This window comes from Cricetulus griseus, chromosome 3 (genome assembly GCF_003668045.3).
Source record: "Cricetulus griseus strain 17A/GY chromosome 3, alternate assembly CriGri-PICRH-1.0, whole genome shotgun sequence".
Classification (NCBI taxonomy): Eukaryota; Metazoa; Chordata; class Mammalia; order Rodentia; family Cricetidae; genus Cricetulus; species Cricetulus griseus.
The window spans coordinates 148,931,054-148,949,948 of NC_048596.1; the positions used below are offsets into that span (position 1 = coordinate 148,931,054).

General features: G+C 41.4%; 1 protein-coding gene across 16 annotated transcripts in view; it reads right to left on the reverse strand.

Moving 5' to 3' along the window:
* Window positions 1-18,895, reverse strand: part of Large1 (LARGE xylosyl- and glucuronyltransferase 1) — a 520,809-nt gene that overhangs the window by 15,037 nt on the left and 486,877 nt on the right. For all 16 annotated transcript variants that reach the window (XM_035442501.1, XM_027410534.2, XM_027410533.2 and 13 more), the window contains one exon: window positions 15,386-15,664. In XM_035442501.1, coding sequence (XP_035298392.1) covers window positions 15,386-15,664 — 279 coding nt within the window. The remainder of the gene's footprint in view (window positions 1-15,385; window positions 15,665-18,895) is intronic.

Here is an 18,895-nt window from a genome sequence, read left to right on the forward strand (position 1 = left end):
GAAATCTTTGCATTTTCTGGTATCTTCTTTAATTTCTTTCTTAAGAGACTCAAAATTCTTATTGTACAGGTTTTTCACTTTTTTGGGTAGTGTTACCCTAAAGTATTTTATGTTGTTTATGGCAATTGTAAAGGGCGATGTTTTCTCTAATTTCTTTTTCCATGAAGGTATCATCTGTATATATTAGGGCTACAGATATTTTTGAGTTAATATTGTATCCTGCTACTTTGCTGAAGGTGTTTTTCAGCTGTAGGAGTTCCCTAATAGAGTTTTTCGGGTCACTCATGTAGACTTTCATATCATCTGCAAATAGTGAAAGTTTGACTTCTTCCTTTCTAATTTGTATCCTTTTGATCTCCTTTTGTTGTCTTATTGCTCTAGCTAGAACTTCAAGGACAATATTGAAGATGTATGGAGAGAGTGGACAGCCTTGTCTTGTCCTAGATTTTAGAGGAATTGTAATATCCATTTAGTTTGATGTTGGTTGTTGCCTTCCTGTATAGTGCTTTTATAATGTTAAGGTATGTTTCTGTTATCCCTGATCTCTCTAAGACTTTTATCATGAAGGGGTGTTGGATTTTGTCAAAGGCGTTTTCAGCATTTAGTAAGATAACCATGTGTTTTTTTTTTTCTTCAATCTCTTTATGTGGTGGATCACAATGATGGATTTTCATATGTTGAACCATCCTTGCATCCCTGGGATGAAGCCTACTTGAATCATGGTGGATGATTTGTCTGATGTGTTCTTGGATTCAATTTGCCAGTATTTTATTGAGTATTTTTGCATCAATGTTCAAGAGGCATATTGGTCTGTAGTGCTCTTTCTTAGTTATGTCTTTGTGTGGCTTGGGTATCAAGGTGATTGTAGCCTAGTAAAAAGTGTTTGGCAATGACCCTTCTGCTTCTATTGTGTGGAATACTTTGAGGAGAATTGGTATTAGCTGTTCCTTGAATTTCTGGAAGAATTCTGCACTGCAGTCATCTGGCCCTGGGCTTTTTTTGGTTGGGAGGCTTCTGATGACTGCTTCTATTTCATTAGGCTTTATAGGTCGATTTAAACTGCTTATCTGTTCTTGATTTAATTTTGGTAAGTGTAATCTATCCAGAAAATTGTCCATTTCCTTTAGATTTTCAAATTTTGCGGAATACAGGGTTTCAAACTATGACCTGATGATTCTCTGGATTTTCTCAGTGTCTGTTGGTATGTCCCCATTTTCATTCCTGATTTTATTAATTTGCATGCTCACTCTCTGCCGTTTGGTAAGTTTGGATAAAAGTTTGTCTATCTAGTTGATTTTCTCAAGGAACCAGCTCTTTGTTATATTGATTATTATTTGTATTGTTCTCCTAGTTTCCACTTTATTGATTTCAGCCCTCAATTTGATTATTTCCTGGCATCTTCTCCTCTGGGGTGTATTGGTTTCATTGTGTTCTAGAGCTTTTAGTTGTGCTATTAATTCTCTAGTGTGATTATTCTCCCATTTCTTCATGTGGGCACTTAGTACTATGAACTTTTCTCTTAGCACTGCCTTCAAAGTGCCCCATACGTTTGGGTATGCTATGTCAGCATTCTCATTGAATTCTAGGAAATCTTTTATTTCATTTTTTATTTCTTTCTTGACCCAGGAATTGTGCAATTTGTGTTGTTGTTGAATTCTAACTTTAAATCATGGTGGTCTGATAAGATACAGGGGGTTATTTTAATTTTTTATATCTGTGGATGTTTGTTATTTTTCCAAGTATGTGGTCAATTTTAGAGAAGGTTCCATGTGGTGCTGAGACCAAGGTATATTGTTTTGTATTTGGATGGGATGTTCTATAGATATCTTTTAAGCCCAATTGGGCCATGACTTCTATGAGTTTCTTTGTTAAGTTTCTGTCTGATGTTCCTGTCCAGTGGTGAGAGTGGGGTGTTGATGTCTCCCACTATAAGTGTATGAGGTTTTTGTGTGATTTGAGTTTTAATGTTTCTTTTATGAAAATGGATGTCTTTGGGGGTGTAAATGTTCAGAATTGAGACTTCATCCTGATGGATTTCTCCTTTGATGAGTGGGAAGTGACCTCCTTCATCTCTTTTGATTGATTTTAGTTTAAAGTCCAATTTGTTGGATATTAGGAATGCTACTCCCTCTTCTTTCTTGGGTCCATTTGACTGCATCTACATGATTACATAAATGGCTCAATATGCTAAAAGTCTGAGGGCAAAGATCTCTAAATTGGGGGCAAGACTGCATCTATGGATACTTATTTCAAGTTATAAATTCTATTAAAATGGAGTAGGAGGTGGGGAGGGCAGAATTATGAGGGGAACAGGATATTCATCCATATGGGTATATAAACATATGGTTCTCTATATAATCCTCAAGTTACCATTACAATCAGGGTTATTCATATGGGACTTGCCAATTAGGTTAAGTCAGCAAGCTCCAGGGATCACCCACTTCCTTTTCTCCAGGGAATACAGGCATGCACTACTAAATTCATCTTTTTCTTGTATGATTCTCAGATCAAACTCAGGTCTTCAAGCTTGCTCAGAAAGCCCCCTTTCTGACTGAGCTCTTGGTATTCACTTGCAGGTACCATAAAAACCATTTGTTTTAATACCATACTCAAAATCAATTCTCCTTTCTATAGGCCCTATAGATATCTGCAGCCCCCAACACTGCTCCCTGAACCCTATTGAACCCAGGACATATTGTACAGGGGTATGCATTCAACTGAAGGGAAGTAAACACATTTCTCACCCTTGCCAATTTATAGAAACAGAGCCTGGAAGACCACACAAATGACTTGTGTTGCTGGTGATCTGCAGGATTTTAGACTTCTGCTGCAGAGTTGTCCAGAGCTGATCACTGCATTGGCTTTCCAATTCTGCCTGATTCCATTAGAAAATACTCACCCTTTGATTTGTTTTTACTTTAATTATGTTCTTGAATTGGTTTCTGTTACTTGTAACAAAACACTAATGGATACATCGTAAAACATACAACAAACAGACTCAATGAGCAGCATATCTTTTAAATAGGCTCTGGCTAGCCCTTTTCTCTCTACAGACAGCATCTAGTTCTGTAGTGATTTCTGAAAATTTCCTTTAATCTAACCAAACCACAAACTGCCACAAGGACAGTTCTGTCCCTAGACAGGACCATTTCAGACTCAGTTCAGAATGCTTTAGCTTTAAGATCCTGAAAAGGTCTTATTAGTAAGTTGTTTTAGCAGTATAGTGGTTAGAGTCCACATTTTAAAAATTTCTGTTGAGTGGGATGGTAACCATGTCCTGGGCCCTGCTGCAATGTGTTCTGTTGATGTATTGTACCTTGGCTGGGGCATGCTGACCCTGGGGCAAATAATCTGCTATTATCACTTGTCTGCAAGGTGAGTCATGAAATGACTACAGAATTTTTCAGAAGCAGAGGTATTATGATGGTAGACATAGGACTGGGCTGAGAGACAAAGGACTTGAGTTCTATAAATGGTTTCAACAAACTGAATTACTGGGTGACTTCACACATCTCCCTTCTACTGCCAAATCTAGACTTTAAACTTTTCTTTATATTGGAGTCTGTTGAAAAACTTTACTGGACCACAGATGTCCTTTTGGACAAATCAAGTTAGTACATGTGATTAACATTTCCATCACTTGACTTTAAGGAAAGGAGCTAACCCTTGATATCATTGTCAATTAGTTGAAGAGTGCAAAAGCAAAAGCTAAGCTTTTCTATAAAAGAAGGGTGATGCCTCCGGGCTATAGCAGACACTTCCTCCAGCTCCACATGCAGGCCAGATCTATCATATTCAGGCTTGCCAATTTCACAGTCTTGCCAGTCCTTAAAGTCCCCCTTTCTATATGCATGTACACATCCACCCATCAGTATCCCTGCATCTCTTTTTCATGTAGTCCTTATCCAGAGGGCACTGAGTGACATGCATTGCTTCTTGTCCAGGGCATTTGCAAAATATTCAGAAACTTCTTGTAAAAGTTTGGTTTGAGGAACACGCAGGTATCTACCTAAATGGTGGATATACTGAAGGGAAAAGGATCTAGTCAAAGAAACACACCCTGAGCAGAGCCAAAGAGACACACATTGACCCAGCAACCAGAACCAAAGAAATGCACCCTGACTCTGAAACTAGGCTTGCCAATGAAACACACTTTGTCCCTAGAATCAGAGCCAGTGAAAGAAATACACCCTGGCCCTAAAACTAGGGCCAGAAAGCCAAAAAGACCAGTAAAAGAAACACACTTTGGCCCTGAAACTAGAGCTCAATCTGGTCCTAAACCTTTGCAGAAAACTAACCAATCCCTGAACAGAGAGCTAGCCAATCAGTTCAGGGATTCAAATTTGGCCAATCCCCGCCCTCTGGAGAAACAGTGTCTGCATGGAATTAGTGTGTGTGAGAGAGAATAAAGATTTCTGAAGGAACTTTGAAGACCTTCCTTTGCGGCAGAGTGGGGGAGAGATAGTGGGTTGGGAGGCAGCAGAGTGGAGTAGTAGAGAGGGGCGGAGCAATGGCTGAAGAGAGCAGTAGAGAAGAGTTGCAGAACAGCAATGGCTGAGCGAAGGGGCAACTTTGTAACACTTCTGTCCAGGTAAACCTTGATGGAGCTGAGTTGTTACACTCCTGGGGACTGGAGCTGGGACAACTTCACAGGAGAAGCCCTTTTCTTCCTGAGTAGAGCTGATACACTGGGGAAACCCCCCTTGAAACAGAGCTATAAGCTGTTGTGCTTACTGTGACCTGTGGTATTCCTTGGCCTGAGCTCCAGGATACCTTTGCAACTGAGCTGTGTAACACTTAGTATTCAGTGACCTCCGAGCTCCAGAAGACCTGTCCCATCTGAGCCATCCAAAAGGCCTTAAATATACTACTAAGAAAATGGAGAACACTGCAGATCAGGCACTGTCTTCAAAGCCTGCCTGCCTGTCTACTGACCTTCTAGATATATTGTACCGCCTGTTTACTTCACCACAATGAAGGCAGTGACTCTGTCTCTTTTGTTTGCTTGGTTTTTTCCTTTCTTTTCTTTTTCTTTTTCTTTTCGTTTCTTTTTTTTTTTTCTTTTTTTTTTTTTGAGACAGGGTTTCACTGTATAGCCCTGTCTGTCCTGGAAATCACTTTGAAGACCATGCTAGCCTCAAACTCAAAGAGATCCACCTGTCTCTGACACCATCTCTTTTCTCTCAGAGTTCTAGAGACCAATGGAGGGTTTGTTTTGGAATAGCGAGCTCCCTCTTACAATGGGCTTGATGCAGGAGAATGGGAGAGCATGGACCACTCAAAAGAGGAACACACTGCTGGAGCAAGGGCATATTTCTGGCTTGCTTATGGAAATGGAGAGTATTAACCTCTCAGTTTTCAGCCAGCCCTTTGCATCCTTCTTTATATAAAAAACATTATGGGTATTCATGGTGATCAATTTATCTGTTTTCCAACTTCCCCTGGCTCTACTGTTATATCTCATTTTTCCCTCAGTTCTTCCACTCAACTCACCAATGAAAGCAAATAGCCCTTACCCCAAAATGCTTCTACCTAGAAGTTATCATCAGAGAAGGAAATGTGGGTGAGTAGTAAGGCTTGCCTTATGCCCACTAAGGAGGTAGACTCTATGTTCTCATGGGGCTTAATGCAAGTCCCAAGGGTAGAACAGGGTGACTGATAACTAGATTAGATATCCCAGTATTTAGAATTCCCAGACCCTAGTAGCTGATCTCATGCTAATGCACACACATTTCTCTGTCTAATTTTTCTCTCTCCCTTCTGCCTTGGAATCAGGTGTTTCTGTCACCAGGGAAACATCCCAGGTTACAACATAAGATCACAGAAACAAGGGACAGTCTATTATTACACTCTTAGAATATCATCTCCTGTGGGTCTTGATGGTAAAAATAAGACTGTAGACCCTGGTACACTAGCTGATATTCTGCTTAATCATTCAACATGTTTTTTCTGTACTTTCTGTATCTGTCAGATGGGAACAGTAACAACAGTGTTCAACTTTGAAGGTGTTTGTGAAGATGACATGACTTCATGCATGAGAAGTGCTTTAAAAGTGTCTGTCAGAGATTGAATGTCAATATCGATCTATAGGGGAGACGAAGAAGACTTAAGAGTAAAGAGGATTCTATGATGCACAGTCAATCTAGCAGAAACACCATTTAAAGATAATTTATATTTTGCTATATATTGGGCTCAATCAGAAACTATGTAATGTATATCAGAGCATTGCTTGGGAGTATATGTGAATTTGATGTTATTGCTGATATAGTAATCAACCAGTGATTTTAGTATCTTCTAGGGTCTTAACCCTAAAGTCATTGATGTCTCCATATGAAGGAATTGATGTATTTCTATAAACCAAGAGAAAAAAATGATGTTTGTTAGTGAGACACCATCACCAAGAAAATGCTTCTGAGAAGTTAGGAGGACTGGGAATGTCTACTGGGTTTGGTAATGTAGAGGTGGTCTTTTCCTTGACAGCTAACTCATAGAATAAGACAGGAAGAAGCTACCTAGAGCAGTAATTGGGTGAGTACGAGAACAATGGCTATTTACAGTGGCATCTTTTTGGAACTGCATAGACCCAGCACAATGGCAGGGTTACCTGACATTTAGGAAAAGAATCCATACCACCCAGCTGTTCCCTCATGTTCATCCTGAGAGGCAGGGATATCCTGAGAGGCCAACAAACTGGCTAATGATAGATAGCTGATGTTAACTTTCACCTTAAGCAATTATAAGCTGTTTAATTTATATGTTGTGCTGGCTAGTTTTTGGCAACTTTAAACAAACCCAGACAATCTGGGAAGAGGGGATCTCAACTGGGGACTTGATTCCATCAGACTGAGTTGTGGGCATGTCTATGGCAACAATTTTCTCAACTGATAATTGATATGGGAGGGTACTGGTTACTGTGGGTGGTCCTATGTGTAGTCGGGAGGTTGTGGGAGGTGTAAGGAGGCAGTTGGATATAAGACTGGGAGCAGTATTCCTCTATGCTTTCCTGTCTCCAGGTTTTTGTCTTGAACTCCTGCCCTGCTACCCTTCAGGAAGAATTGCAAGTTCTAAGCTGAAAGACCTTCTCTCCCTTCTGAGTTGCTTTTGATCATGATGTTTATCACAGCAAAAGAAAGCAAACTAGGACATATAGTTTATAGGAAAGAACCAGCAGCTAGACATTTTTCCTAATGGCTAGGAACTAGGAGAGAAGATCTATGTTTTCTAATTAGACCCCTCTAGGAGTCACGCTGGTTACAAAATGTCTGAAAATAGGATTCAAGGTACTTGCCAGTTTCCAGCAAAGGATTATCTATCTAATTCCAGACCCTATTTTTGAAACATTCTACTCATTCAGCACACCACGAAAAAAGATTCTTTGTCCAAAGGCCATGGGTTTAAGCATCTTTCACAAACCCAGCTTGGTGTTCTCTTTGTGAAAATAAAACCAGGAAAACAATGTACCTTGGAGGTTCAGAAAAATGAGAAAGCACTGTTGCATTTTGAGCAGAAAAGATGGGTTGTGAGGTTATCATCTTTTTTGGGTGTCTCTGTCTATCTAGGTGGGGGTTGACTAGAAGCTGCTGTGGGAACAAGCCAATACTCAGTACATGGTGGGGCTGGTATGTAGGGTGCAAATAAGATCAATGGTAGTGGATTCCAAAATATGCTAGGGAGCCTGTGCTCAGCACATGGGGATAGTTGCTTTTTCATTCCAGCTACATGTTTGCAGTAGGGGAAATTTATTCTTCTCTTTTAAGAAGAGACAACTAACAAAGTTTTCACCAAAGGGGTCTGACACCTCCAATGGGATTTGAGTTTGAAGGGAGTCTGAATTGTGAGACAAGAATCATGCCCAATCTTTTAAATCAGATGATAATGAGTCTATCTGGACTCTAGCACTTCTATAATTGCAAAATCACAGGCAATTTTCTCAGCATTTATTTATGTATCTTTATAACAATTGATACTTATGTATGTGGGCATTAAGAGGACTAAGATAACATATTATCCAACTAATAAATATTAATGAAGCCAGATACATGGACATTTGGCACAGAGCTTAAATGAGCAGATATAAGTAGAGAGCTCCAAGGCAGGAGAAGGGGGGAAGGAAACAGAAAGATACAGAGGGCTGTCTGTGTATGCAGTCATAGAGGAAACCATAGAGTGTAGCAACAAGACAGAGCCAAAATGAATGATGCCAGACAGTCAAGGCCACAGACCCATGAGGGGAGGGATACGGTCAGACAGTCAAGTTTATTTACCAGCAGGAGGAGCTCCCAAGCCCCAGTAAGATGGGTGGATTTTAACTGATGACATACCCAGAGGGAGGGCCTATCAGTCAAAGAAGAGTATGTGAGAAAGATCAGCTAAGAATGACCTTTGGAGAGCAATGTGTAATGACAAATGATGATGATGATGATGATGATGATGATGATGATGATGATGATGATGATGATACAGCCCTGTGGCCTCTATTCTCCATAATCTCTTAACATCCTCAACATCTCAAGTGAATGTACACCTTCTTTCAGGGTTTGCAACATATCGTAGAAAGCTTGCCACATGTAGGCACTGAGTTAAATGTGGGTTGTGTATTACAGCAAAGATACCAGAAGGGTAGTTCTTCTGCAGGTGCCCTGAATTCAGAACCAAAATATACATACACTCTTAAGCAAGTCCTGGGGCCCCAGGGTTTGGCAAGATCTATACTTAGTGTGTACTCTGCAGGGTTTTATAAGGATTGAATGGGTGTCCTCAGGCAAGGATTAAGATAGTACCCAATGCATAGATCTATATGTACAAGCTGGGCTGATGATCATGGTCACAGTGATGAATTTGGACATGGGCCCATCAGCATCTGGATCAACTAGCAGGTTAAACAGAGAGTACTTCTAGAAAAGCTCCCAGGGAATGAGGTAGCAATGCTGAGCCCTGAGGTGGGGGATTCAGCCTGAGTACCCTCATCAGTAAAATGAATGGTGGTGCTATTCTGCTAAATCACATGCGGGGGAATTATAACAGTGCTTGGCACACAGCAAATGCTCAATAAATGTTAAGTGTTATAGACATGGCAGAATTAAAAGGATGTATGGACTCAAGGAAATGCCACCTGGTTAATGTCTCTTAGCAGACACTTGGCACCTCTCTTACCCTGTTATTTCTGTACTCATACTACTACACACCAGAGGAAATGTGAAGGAAGGCAGTTATGCATCCCCTTACAAAGAGTGGAATTACACTGACTACTTACTTCCACATGCTACAAGGTATAGCATCAGCCAGGGTACCATGCTTGTCCCCTAGAACATAATTACATCAAAGGCAATGGAAATATTCACGGCTTGTAGGTAATGATCAGCTATGAGAATTTTGCAGGTGACCATTGATGGAAACCTGCCCAGTCCCATGGTGTGAACAGTCCTGGTTGTGCAACAGTTGGATATCTCACGCTCTAACACCTCTGCTCCTGAGTCTAGGTGTCCTGATGTCTCTTGCCATTAGACCCACTGACATTTTAACCTAATCCAGTTACCAGCTCTTTTTGATGCCTTCCATGCCCATCCTCATCTACCCAATGCACTCTCAGCTATAAAAATTCTATTCTTGAATCCATAATGATAATGATAATGATAATGATAATGATAACAGCCCAGGTGATAGCACATACAATCAGATTAAAAACCTCAAACATGCAGGAATGTTGCTTACACTGTGCCTTGTCACAAGTCTGCCAGACCAGATATGTACTGCATGGTCACAGGAAGAATGTCCTATCACCCGCCTTTCCAAGACCTCATGAAGAAGAAATGGGATGATCATGTCACAGACAAGGGATGTGAAGGTAGTTAGATGCCAACTCCAAGTAAAGGAGGTGTGGTGTTTTGAATGAGAAAGATGCCCCACAGTCTCTGACATGAGTTTCCAACTGGTGGTGCTATTTGGGGAAATTTTTGTGGTGTAGCCTTGGTGGAAGATGCATATAATTGAGGTCAGATTTTGAGACTAAAAGCCTCACCTACTAGAAGTACTTTGAGCTTCTGGTACAGGATGTAAGCTCTTAGCTTCCTGCTCCAATTATTTTGGCTGCTACTTGCTGTCATGCCTCTCTGCCATAATGGATGCTTAGCCCTTTGGAACCATAAGCCCAAATATACTCTCTTCCTTTGATCATGGTACTTTATCACAGCAAGAAAAAAGTAACTCATATAGGAGGATAGATGCTCCTTCACTTAAAATGGGCTCACATCTTGATATACTACTCATCATACACTGAAAACATTGTATGTGGGAAATCCATTTACTACATCTAATCTAGCTAACACCATAGCTTATTCTCATAGCACACTGTGGAGTGTCCTATCAGAGTCCTCTGTGACCACACAGCTGACTAGGAGCTTCTCTCACTGTTCAGCCCAGCATCAAGAAAAGATTATATGCTGATTGCTGGGTGGGAAAAAGAGCAAAGGTCAAAGTCAAAGTCAAAGTCAAAGTCTGTGTGGATGCATCATTACATAGTTGAAAAATCAGAAAGTGAACCATCATAGATGAGAGACCCTTTATGATTCTCATGTTCATGGAAAAAAAGAGAATGCAATAGTTCCACGCAATTACACAACTGTCTTGAAGGTGGCAGAGCCCTTGCAAGGGGAGGTCCTGCTGTGTGGACTGGCAAATTAGTCCCAAACTGACAGTCATGAGCCTGCCATGGGATAGAGAAGTAATTCCTGTGTAGTACCTACTATAACCCAGCAGTAGGCTGTTATTGCCTCTTCATTAGTTAAGAAAAAACTAGTGTTGGGAAATGGAGCAAGCTGCCCCTACTCATGTACTTGTTCAAATGCAGGTCTGTGTGGCTTCTCTATGCCCCTCTGACCTTACTAACAATCAAAAGTAAAAGCTGTGTCTCTAACAGTTATTTTACCAGACACAGGTAATGGCTAGAAGAGACTTTGGTGAAGCTCTGCAGCTCTGTGTATGCATAGACATGACTTCATTATTTTCCAATTGAGCAGTTTGTTTTTGCTATATTAGATGGTTCCTAAGCAACGGCTCAGTGAGCTGCAATACTGAACTTTTTTGGAAACTAAAAGGACCTCAATAAGTGTGACATGAGCAGACGTTTGGGGTGCAAGGGTAACCTGCTCTTGTTGTCCAATAAGCAAGCTGTGCGGTGGAAGGTCTCTTTCTCTTCTCTCTGACACTACTCCTTCACCTCGGCCTGGCAGAGCTTCCAGTATGCAGTATTTGTGATATTACTATTTGAAGCTTAACAAAGTTTGGGTGAAACGTTTTTGTTAGATTTATATGTGAAAAAGTGAGTCTCTGCGAGGATCTTCTAGCCGTCATGGACAGCACAGATATTGCAGCAAATAGCACCCTTAACCTCACTTTAAATCAGTAATAGCTGATTTAAATGTACCCATGGGTGATTCACACATCAGAAGCAAAAACCTGCTAATTACTAAAAACATTTTTCTTCAAGTGATGGGGGATGTCCTGTCTGTATGCTGTGAATATATGTTTCTCTCATTGGTTTAATAAAACAATAATTGGCTAGTAGCCAGGGAGGAAGTATAGGTGGGGCTACCAGATAAGGAGAATGCTGGGAAGAGAAATGCAGTACCCACCAAAGGAATAACAGGTCGGGGCATTCTCCGGTAAGTCAAGACCACATGGACATACATAGTTTAATAGAAATGGATTAATAATTGAGAGAGAGCTAGCCAATAAGAAGCCTGAGCCATCAGCCAAACAGTTTGTAACTAATATAAGCCTCAGTGTGCTTATATGGGACTGAAGGACTGTGGAACTGGGCAGCAGAAACCTACATCCAAGCAAGGCAAGTCAATGTATCTGTCTATGTACAAAAACGAGAGAGTGCATTTATTATAGCCTTTTAACTGAATTCTTAGTGGCTCTCTGGTGTCTGGCAACAATCTAGGTCAGTGGTTATACATTGGTGATCAGGTGAAAGAGGGCTAATGTTGCCCAGGGATATAGTTTGGTTCCATAGCATTAAAAACTCATTTTCAATTACTTGCTCAATATTTAAGATTTTTTATTTTATTTTATGTATATCAGCATTTTGAATGCACATATGCGTGTGAATCACATGTGTGCTTGGGTTTAAGAGAGGTCCAGCTCTCTGGAGTAATGGATGGCTGTGAGCTTCTATGTAGGTACTGGGATCTTCTGGTCTCGACTATTTGGTAACATTAAAACATTAAAAGACATGAAAATTCTGATCCCCTGGAAAAGCATAAAGAGCTAGTAACTCCAATCCTGTTCCAACAGAGAGGTAATTCCATACCTTGGTGGGGGGCTGTGGTTTTTGCTTAGATAGGCCTATGGACTCCTTTGAATACTACCCTTCCTGGACAAAAGGAGTGATGGAGTTTGAAGGGCAATCTGCAATATCTCAAAATTACTGATGAGATTCATATGGTGACCCTTGAACTAAGTAAAACAGCTAGCAGTAACGTATGTTGCCTAGGGCAGTCCCACATGCTTTTGAGGCTTAGTATGTACCTTCCCTGTTAAAGGATGAGATGTATAAGCCATCTCTAAGCCATCCTCTTAGACACAGAGGAAATCCATGCTGACAAATGACAGTTGGAAAAGGACACTTTAATGATGTTATTGGACCATGTATACCTAGCAGTAACGTATGTTGCCTAGCACTGAGTATGGTGTCTGTCAGCAATTTTAAGTCTTTGTTCAATGACATACAGGGAAGAAACAAACACCTACTCCTATGTGCTGTTGTAAGATATGTTGCCCATGAGATAAAGTTGGAAAATGGGCCACTGAGACTAGAGTAGGGCCTATTTAACATTTCAATTTATTGTGGTAAACACCCCTTGGGTGCCTCTTAGAAAAATCTCAGAAGGTGAAGAATGGTCAGAACATAGTCCTCCAGCCTCTCTCTTCTCACTCTAAGCTGAGAATGGCCCTAGCAACCTAGTTACTCCCCCAGTATGCAGCCTAGCATCTTGCTAACTGGCAAAATTGCCAAGCTGACAGAGACAAGGAAGAGCTGAGAGTTTCTTCTGATCACATGGGGTGGGAAGTGCTTTGTCTTACATATTGGAATTTTGTCACCCAGCTTGGGCTGGACCTGGAGAAAAATCAGTGAATGGAGTCTGGCAGTCAGGAGTCCTATTTCACTCACAGGGCTTTGCAGTATAGATCCACCCCCTTATGTGGTGGAAGGTTATATTGCTTGTGGCCAGTAACCTTTGGTTCCCTGACAATTGATGGGGCACTTCCATGTTTACTAGGAAGGGACTGAGGTCATGCTACCCAAAACAACACCTTGTAATGAAACTCTAAAGGTTGAATACAGAATGTAGGATGCCTTCTCTTGCTGGAGAGGGAGGGAGAGAAAGCAGGGAGGGATGTAAACCTCTCTAGATCATATTCTGGTACAGAAAGAAACCTCAGAGAAGTTTGTCGAGATCTGAGTGAGGGGCCTGTCTGATACTGCTTCAAGTCTTGTGGTTCCAAGTTATCCAGACTCAAGCCTGCTCTTTTGCCTGTCCAAGCCTTACTGGCCCATGATGTAACACAGGGCAGTCCCACATGCTTTTGAGGCTTAGTATGTACCTTCCCTGTTAAAGGATGAGATGTATAAGCCATCTCTAAGTCATCCTCTTAGACACAGAGGAAATCCATGCTGACAAATGACAGTTGGAAAAGGACACTTTAATGATGTTATTGGACCATGTATACCTAGTGACTTTACTTTTCTCCCATGTATAAATTCCAGCTGTGTGAATTCTACTTCCCTTTCAATTTATATTGTTTAAGATGCTGCAATAAATGTAATTCCCTACAGAGCCACCCAGCCTTGTACCAGTGTACTCTTGGTGATGTGGAAAAGGACACTGGAGATTTATACTGTTCTGAGAATAGGTGTCTTGTGTTGTGATTCCCCAGCTCCTCTGCTCTATCTGTACAAAGTTCTACAGTTTCCCATTTGTAAAATGAAGACAATAGTATGACCTGTGGCAGACACTATGAGAGGAGGAAACAGAATGAGACGTATCTGTCAATCACTTTCTGGTAGCCATCAAGTGCTTCAATACATGCTAGGCATCATTATTGCTCACATTTGTTTTAAAGAGCAGGCAGTGATCTTTTGAGAATGGTTACAGGAAGCCTGTTGGCTGCAAAATTGGAAGAGGGGCAGGCCTTTTGATCAAAAGGGATCTTTCTAGACCAATTTAACATGGCACTATGGAAACTCAGGTCCAGTCTTTGCATGGGATAATAGAACTTTGTATACACCTTCCTGTAGGCAGGAACAATTTCTAGGCAGGTCCCTGTTCCTTTTTGTGTTGCAGTTGCTATAGCTATAAAAGGCAAGTGGTACTTTTGGGCATATACCCAAAGGAGGCACATTCACACCACAAGGACATTTACTCAACTATGTTCATAGCAACATTATTCATAATAGCCAGATCTTAGAAACAACCTAGATGCCCTTCAACCAAAGATTGGATAAAGAAAATGTGGTACATTTATACAATGGAGTATTCAGCACTAAGAAAAATGGCATCCTAAAATTTTCAGGTAAGTGGACAGAACTAGAAAAAAGTAACATTCGGAGTGGGGTAACTCAGAACCATAAAATAAATATAGTATGTACTCAATCATAATTGGATACCAGACATAAAGCAAAAGATACCCAGTCTATAATCCACAACCCCAGGGAAGCTAGAACCCTCTTCTAGAAGCACATGGAAGCAGATGCAGAAATCCACAACCAGCCATTGGGCCAAGCTCCTGGAATACAATCAAAGTGAGGGAGGAATGATAATATGATCAAAGGAGTCAAGACCACGATGGGAAACCCACAGAATCAGCTGACCTGAACTAGTGAGAGATCACTGACTCAGGTCTGACAAATGGGGAACCTGTATAAGACTGAACTAGACTCCCTTAATATAGGTAACATAGGTATAACTAGGACAATATATGAGGCCACTAGTAGTGGGTTCAAGATCTAACTCTAATGCACAAACTGACTTAGTTGAGCCCATTCTGTATGGAGAGATACCTTGCCCAGACTAGACACAGGGGTGTGGGGGTGGAGAGATGCCTTTGTCCTGCCTCAATGAGATGATGGGACAGACGTAGTAGACTTCCTAAGGGAGGCCTTATCCTCTCCAACGATCAGATGGGGAGTGGGGGGATGTAGGGGGACTGGGAGGAAAGGAAGGAGGGGGACTTGGCTTGGAATGTAAAAAATAAATTAATAAAAAAGTAAGTGGTAGATTAGACAGTATTCCTGAGGAACTTCAGGTCTAGTGCTTCATTATACTATGTGGCTACCAGTCTGAAGAGTGGACAGACCAGCCAGGTCCTCTGGAGTCCTTACCTGAGGTACTCATAGAGCCCATACATAGGCAGGAAGTCAATGTCAGATAAGAACATGTACGGTGTGCTGATATGCTTCATAGCCACATTGCGTAGGAGGTTGACAGGATAGAACTGACCCTCCTTGTACACGATGTGGTAGCCCACATTGTGGCGACTCATGAGCACCTCGGATCCCTGGGCATAGCGGAGGAACTGCTGGGCTTCAGCGTCTGACAGGTAGAGGGCCAGGCTGATGGGCCCTTCCCAGTGCTTACAGATGGCCTCTAGCATCTGGAGTCTGGAAGAGAGGAAGAAAGCATCAGCACACCACCTTCGAGCCTCTGTCTCTAACATGTTCTGGTCACTCAGCTGCTAATTCAAATCTGACTAAACATGACTCAAATTCTTACCAGTAAAACAGACACAGAATACCTGCCTTGCTGATTCCAGTCTTTCTCTGCTTGCAACTGATTGCACGCCATGTTTCACATTTTAAACCCACCCACTTCTAAGACTCAGATACATCCTCAGAGGTGCTGGGTGTTCCCCTCAAGGTCCATGTATTGGAAGCAAGATCCTCTGTGAGGTGGTGTTGAGACTTTTAAGAGATGGGATTCAGGGGACGGTAGTTCAGTCATTTGGGGTGCTCTACTTAGATGGATGAGCATAGTACTCCTGGGATATTAGTTATTTCCTACCAGTCTGGGCTATTAAAAGTTTTCCCTTGGCTTCCTTTCTCCGCAGAGGTCTTCCCATCTTGTGGAAGTTCAGTGCCTTTCATTTAAGAGACAGGTGAATGTGGGCATAATGGAACATACCTTTAATCCCAACACTTGAGAGGCAGAGACAGGTGGATCTTTGTAAGTCAAGGCCATCTTGGTCTACATAGTGAGTTCCAGAACAAAATACAGATACTTTGTCTCAAAAAACCAATACCCCCCCAAAAAGAACAAGAAGAGAAACAGATAGATAGACACACAGACAGTAGTGCTTGGTTCCTTTTCTTAAGAAGCTGTTTTACTTCCTGTTTCTTTGTCATGTTTAACAGCATAGGGGGGCCCTTTGGTTCCCAACATTCACATGCATTTCTGTTCCCTTTGTCAAACACCCAGTTCACCATAGTCTGGACAGGCTGCTACAGTTTGGATTTACAGCTTCTAACACAGTGAAGTAAATAAATAACTTTTCTTTATAAGTACTGAAAGACCCTCGGACCGAGGAGTCTCTACAAATCGGACGATCCCCCCAAAAACACTCAATGTCCAGTCCAGCTGATGCAAAAACAAGAGGTAAGTTTATTATGGGACGTTTGCGCAAACGGGCTTCCCAGTCCGACAGACAAAGAAGAAGCCTTGTTCCTCTAAAGCAGGCTCCTTTTATAGGAGAAAAAACCATAGGATTTTAGGGGTTTGGGTACGTGACCAGAGTCACAGATCCTTTGGAGATCTCTTATCTTTGGGGCCGGATGGTCTCCTGGCTCAGTGGGATAGTCTGTTTCTATCTTCATGACCCTAGGGCAGGGTGGCCCTCTAGGAATTCTTGGTATTCAGTTAGGTTGTCTTGTGGCCTTGTAAGGGAGTTATATCTGCCAGCTAAGAAATTCCAGGGGCTTGGGTCATTGTGACCTTGGTTAGGTTTTAAGTCAGGTCTCCCTGTTCTTAGGGTGAGAGGATTGTTTTTCTTCTTAGTTATTTCTTTGTTAATTCTAAAGTCCTTCAGTACTTAGCCTCACATATTTTGTCATAAGAACACAGAATAAATATTGAAAAGGGGATGAGCTGAGTTTGTGTGGGCTATAGTATAAGGTCTGAACTCTGCCAGCCCAAACTCCTGTTCTTTCTCAGGAAAGGCTTAAAAAGCTTGTGGATCTCCTAAAGAAATGGCCATCCCCAGATGCTTGATCCCAAATGAACACTCAAACAAACATTAAAATGATGGGGGAAGGCCTTCTGTGTAAATGTTTGTCTTATTGGTTAATAAATAAAGCACTGTTGGCCAATAGGAAAGCAAGATACGTGGGGCTAGGAGTTGAGAAGGATTCTGGGAAATGTAGTAGAGGGGGGGTCGCCATGTGATCCTGGGAAAGAGAGGACACATGCCTCTGGCATCCTTGATAAGTCTTATCTTATCTGAGCTTCCAAGCAAGGACAATGATGGTATAAAATGTGATACTGTAATGAACTTCTTACTACCTGCTTCTAGTAAGGTGCTAGCCACATGGTAGCTGTTACTATATTTGGTATTCATAGTAACTACAAAGTGAAGGAAGGGAAGCGACTTCTTTAAACCAAGCAGCTGTAAATTGGAAGGGTGGCTGGAAAGACCCACACATCTGCTGGTTTCAGCACAGGGATATAGAGGGGATGGCAGAGTGGTGTATGACAAAGGTCCAGCAAGAAGAGCCACTCTATCCCCTGTGATTCCCCAGAATGATGTCTGGTTCTGGGTCTCTCCTTTCTTGGTCTTGCTGCTGTTGCTACTGGGTGATTTGTGGTGATCTTAGCACAGGAGAATAATGAGAGGATGAAGAACAATTCCCCTGGTGAATGTGTGAAAAGATGAAACTAATGGGAATACTATGAAAACTGATTAAAGTTCCTATGCTTCTTTCACTCCTACTCAGCATAATCTTATGAATACCTAAACTGCTGTAAAAGAAATTACTTTATCTTATTGAATCCAGTAAAGAATACTTAATGTGTCTTATTGATTGTTTTTTGAGAGGCACTGATCCCAGGAAATATTTCATGGATAGATGATATAGGGAACTCATTGGTATACTGGCTACAGAAAACTTGAGAACATCTGATTGCCCAGAGAAGGCTTAAAGTCTACATTTATGCCTAAAATAGTTCTAGTAAGATCAAAGAGACACGGGGAAGGTTAACTTAAAATTAAATCTAGAAAACAATGCTTATTATGCTACATGGTGGAAACACCACATCATGCCTCTTGAAGAATGAAAGTAACTCTTTTAGATTTGTTTCTTATGAGTGTACGTCTAGTACCTTGTAACCACAAAGAATGGCAGACCAGAATATTATAGTTAGTATAAAAACATTTAATTGTTAACCTCAGAGCTGTTTCCTACCTGGCCTGCCAGGAGAGGTGGTGCTCTTTGAATTGATGGCCTGGGACTAACTTTGCTCCCCAGACATGGAAGGAAAAAGTAGATACAAGGGGTTGTGAACATTATGATGTAATCTTGAAAGTTCGTGGGAGCTGATTTTATAAAACCCATGTTTTACATGTCTTGCTGCACATAATAGTTTCATTAGTAGAAGGAAAAATAAAAGAGGTTGTCTTAAGAAGACACAGAGAGAGTGTGTGCAATCAACACATTCCAATGTGTGTCTCCATTCTTTTGCACTGGCATCACACCTCCTCCTTTGGACTCTTTCAAGTGGCACCTGAACGAGACTCTACACTCAAGTCTGTTTGATCCCAAAGTTTAGCCAAAATCCAGGTGTCAACTGATGGGTGTTAGGATCAGAATCAACAACCCAAGTCTTTCCTTTTCCTTGCTTGA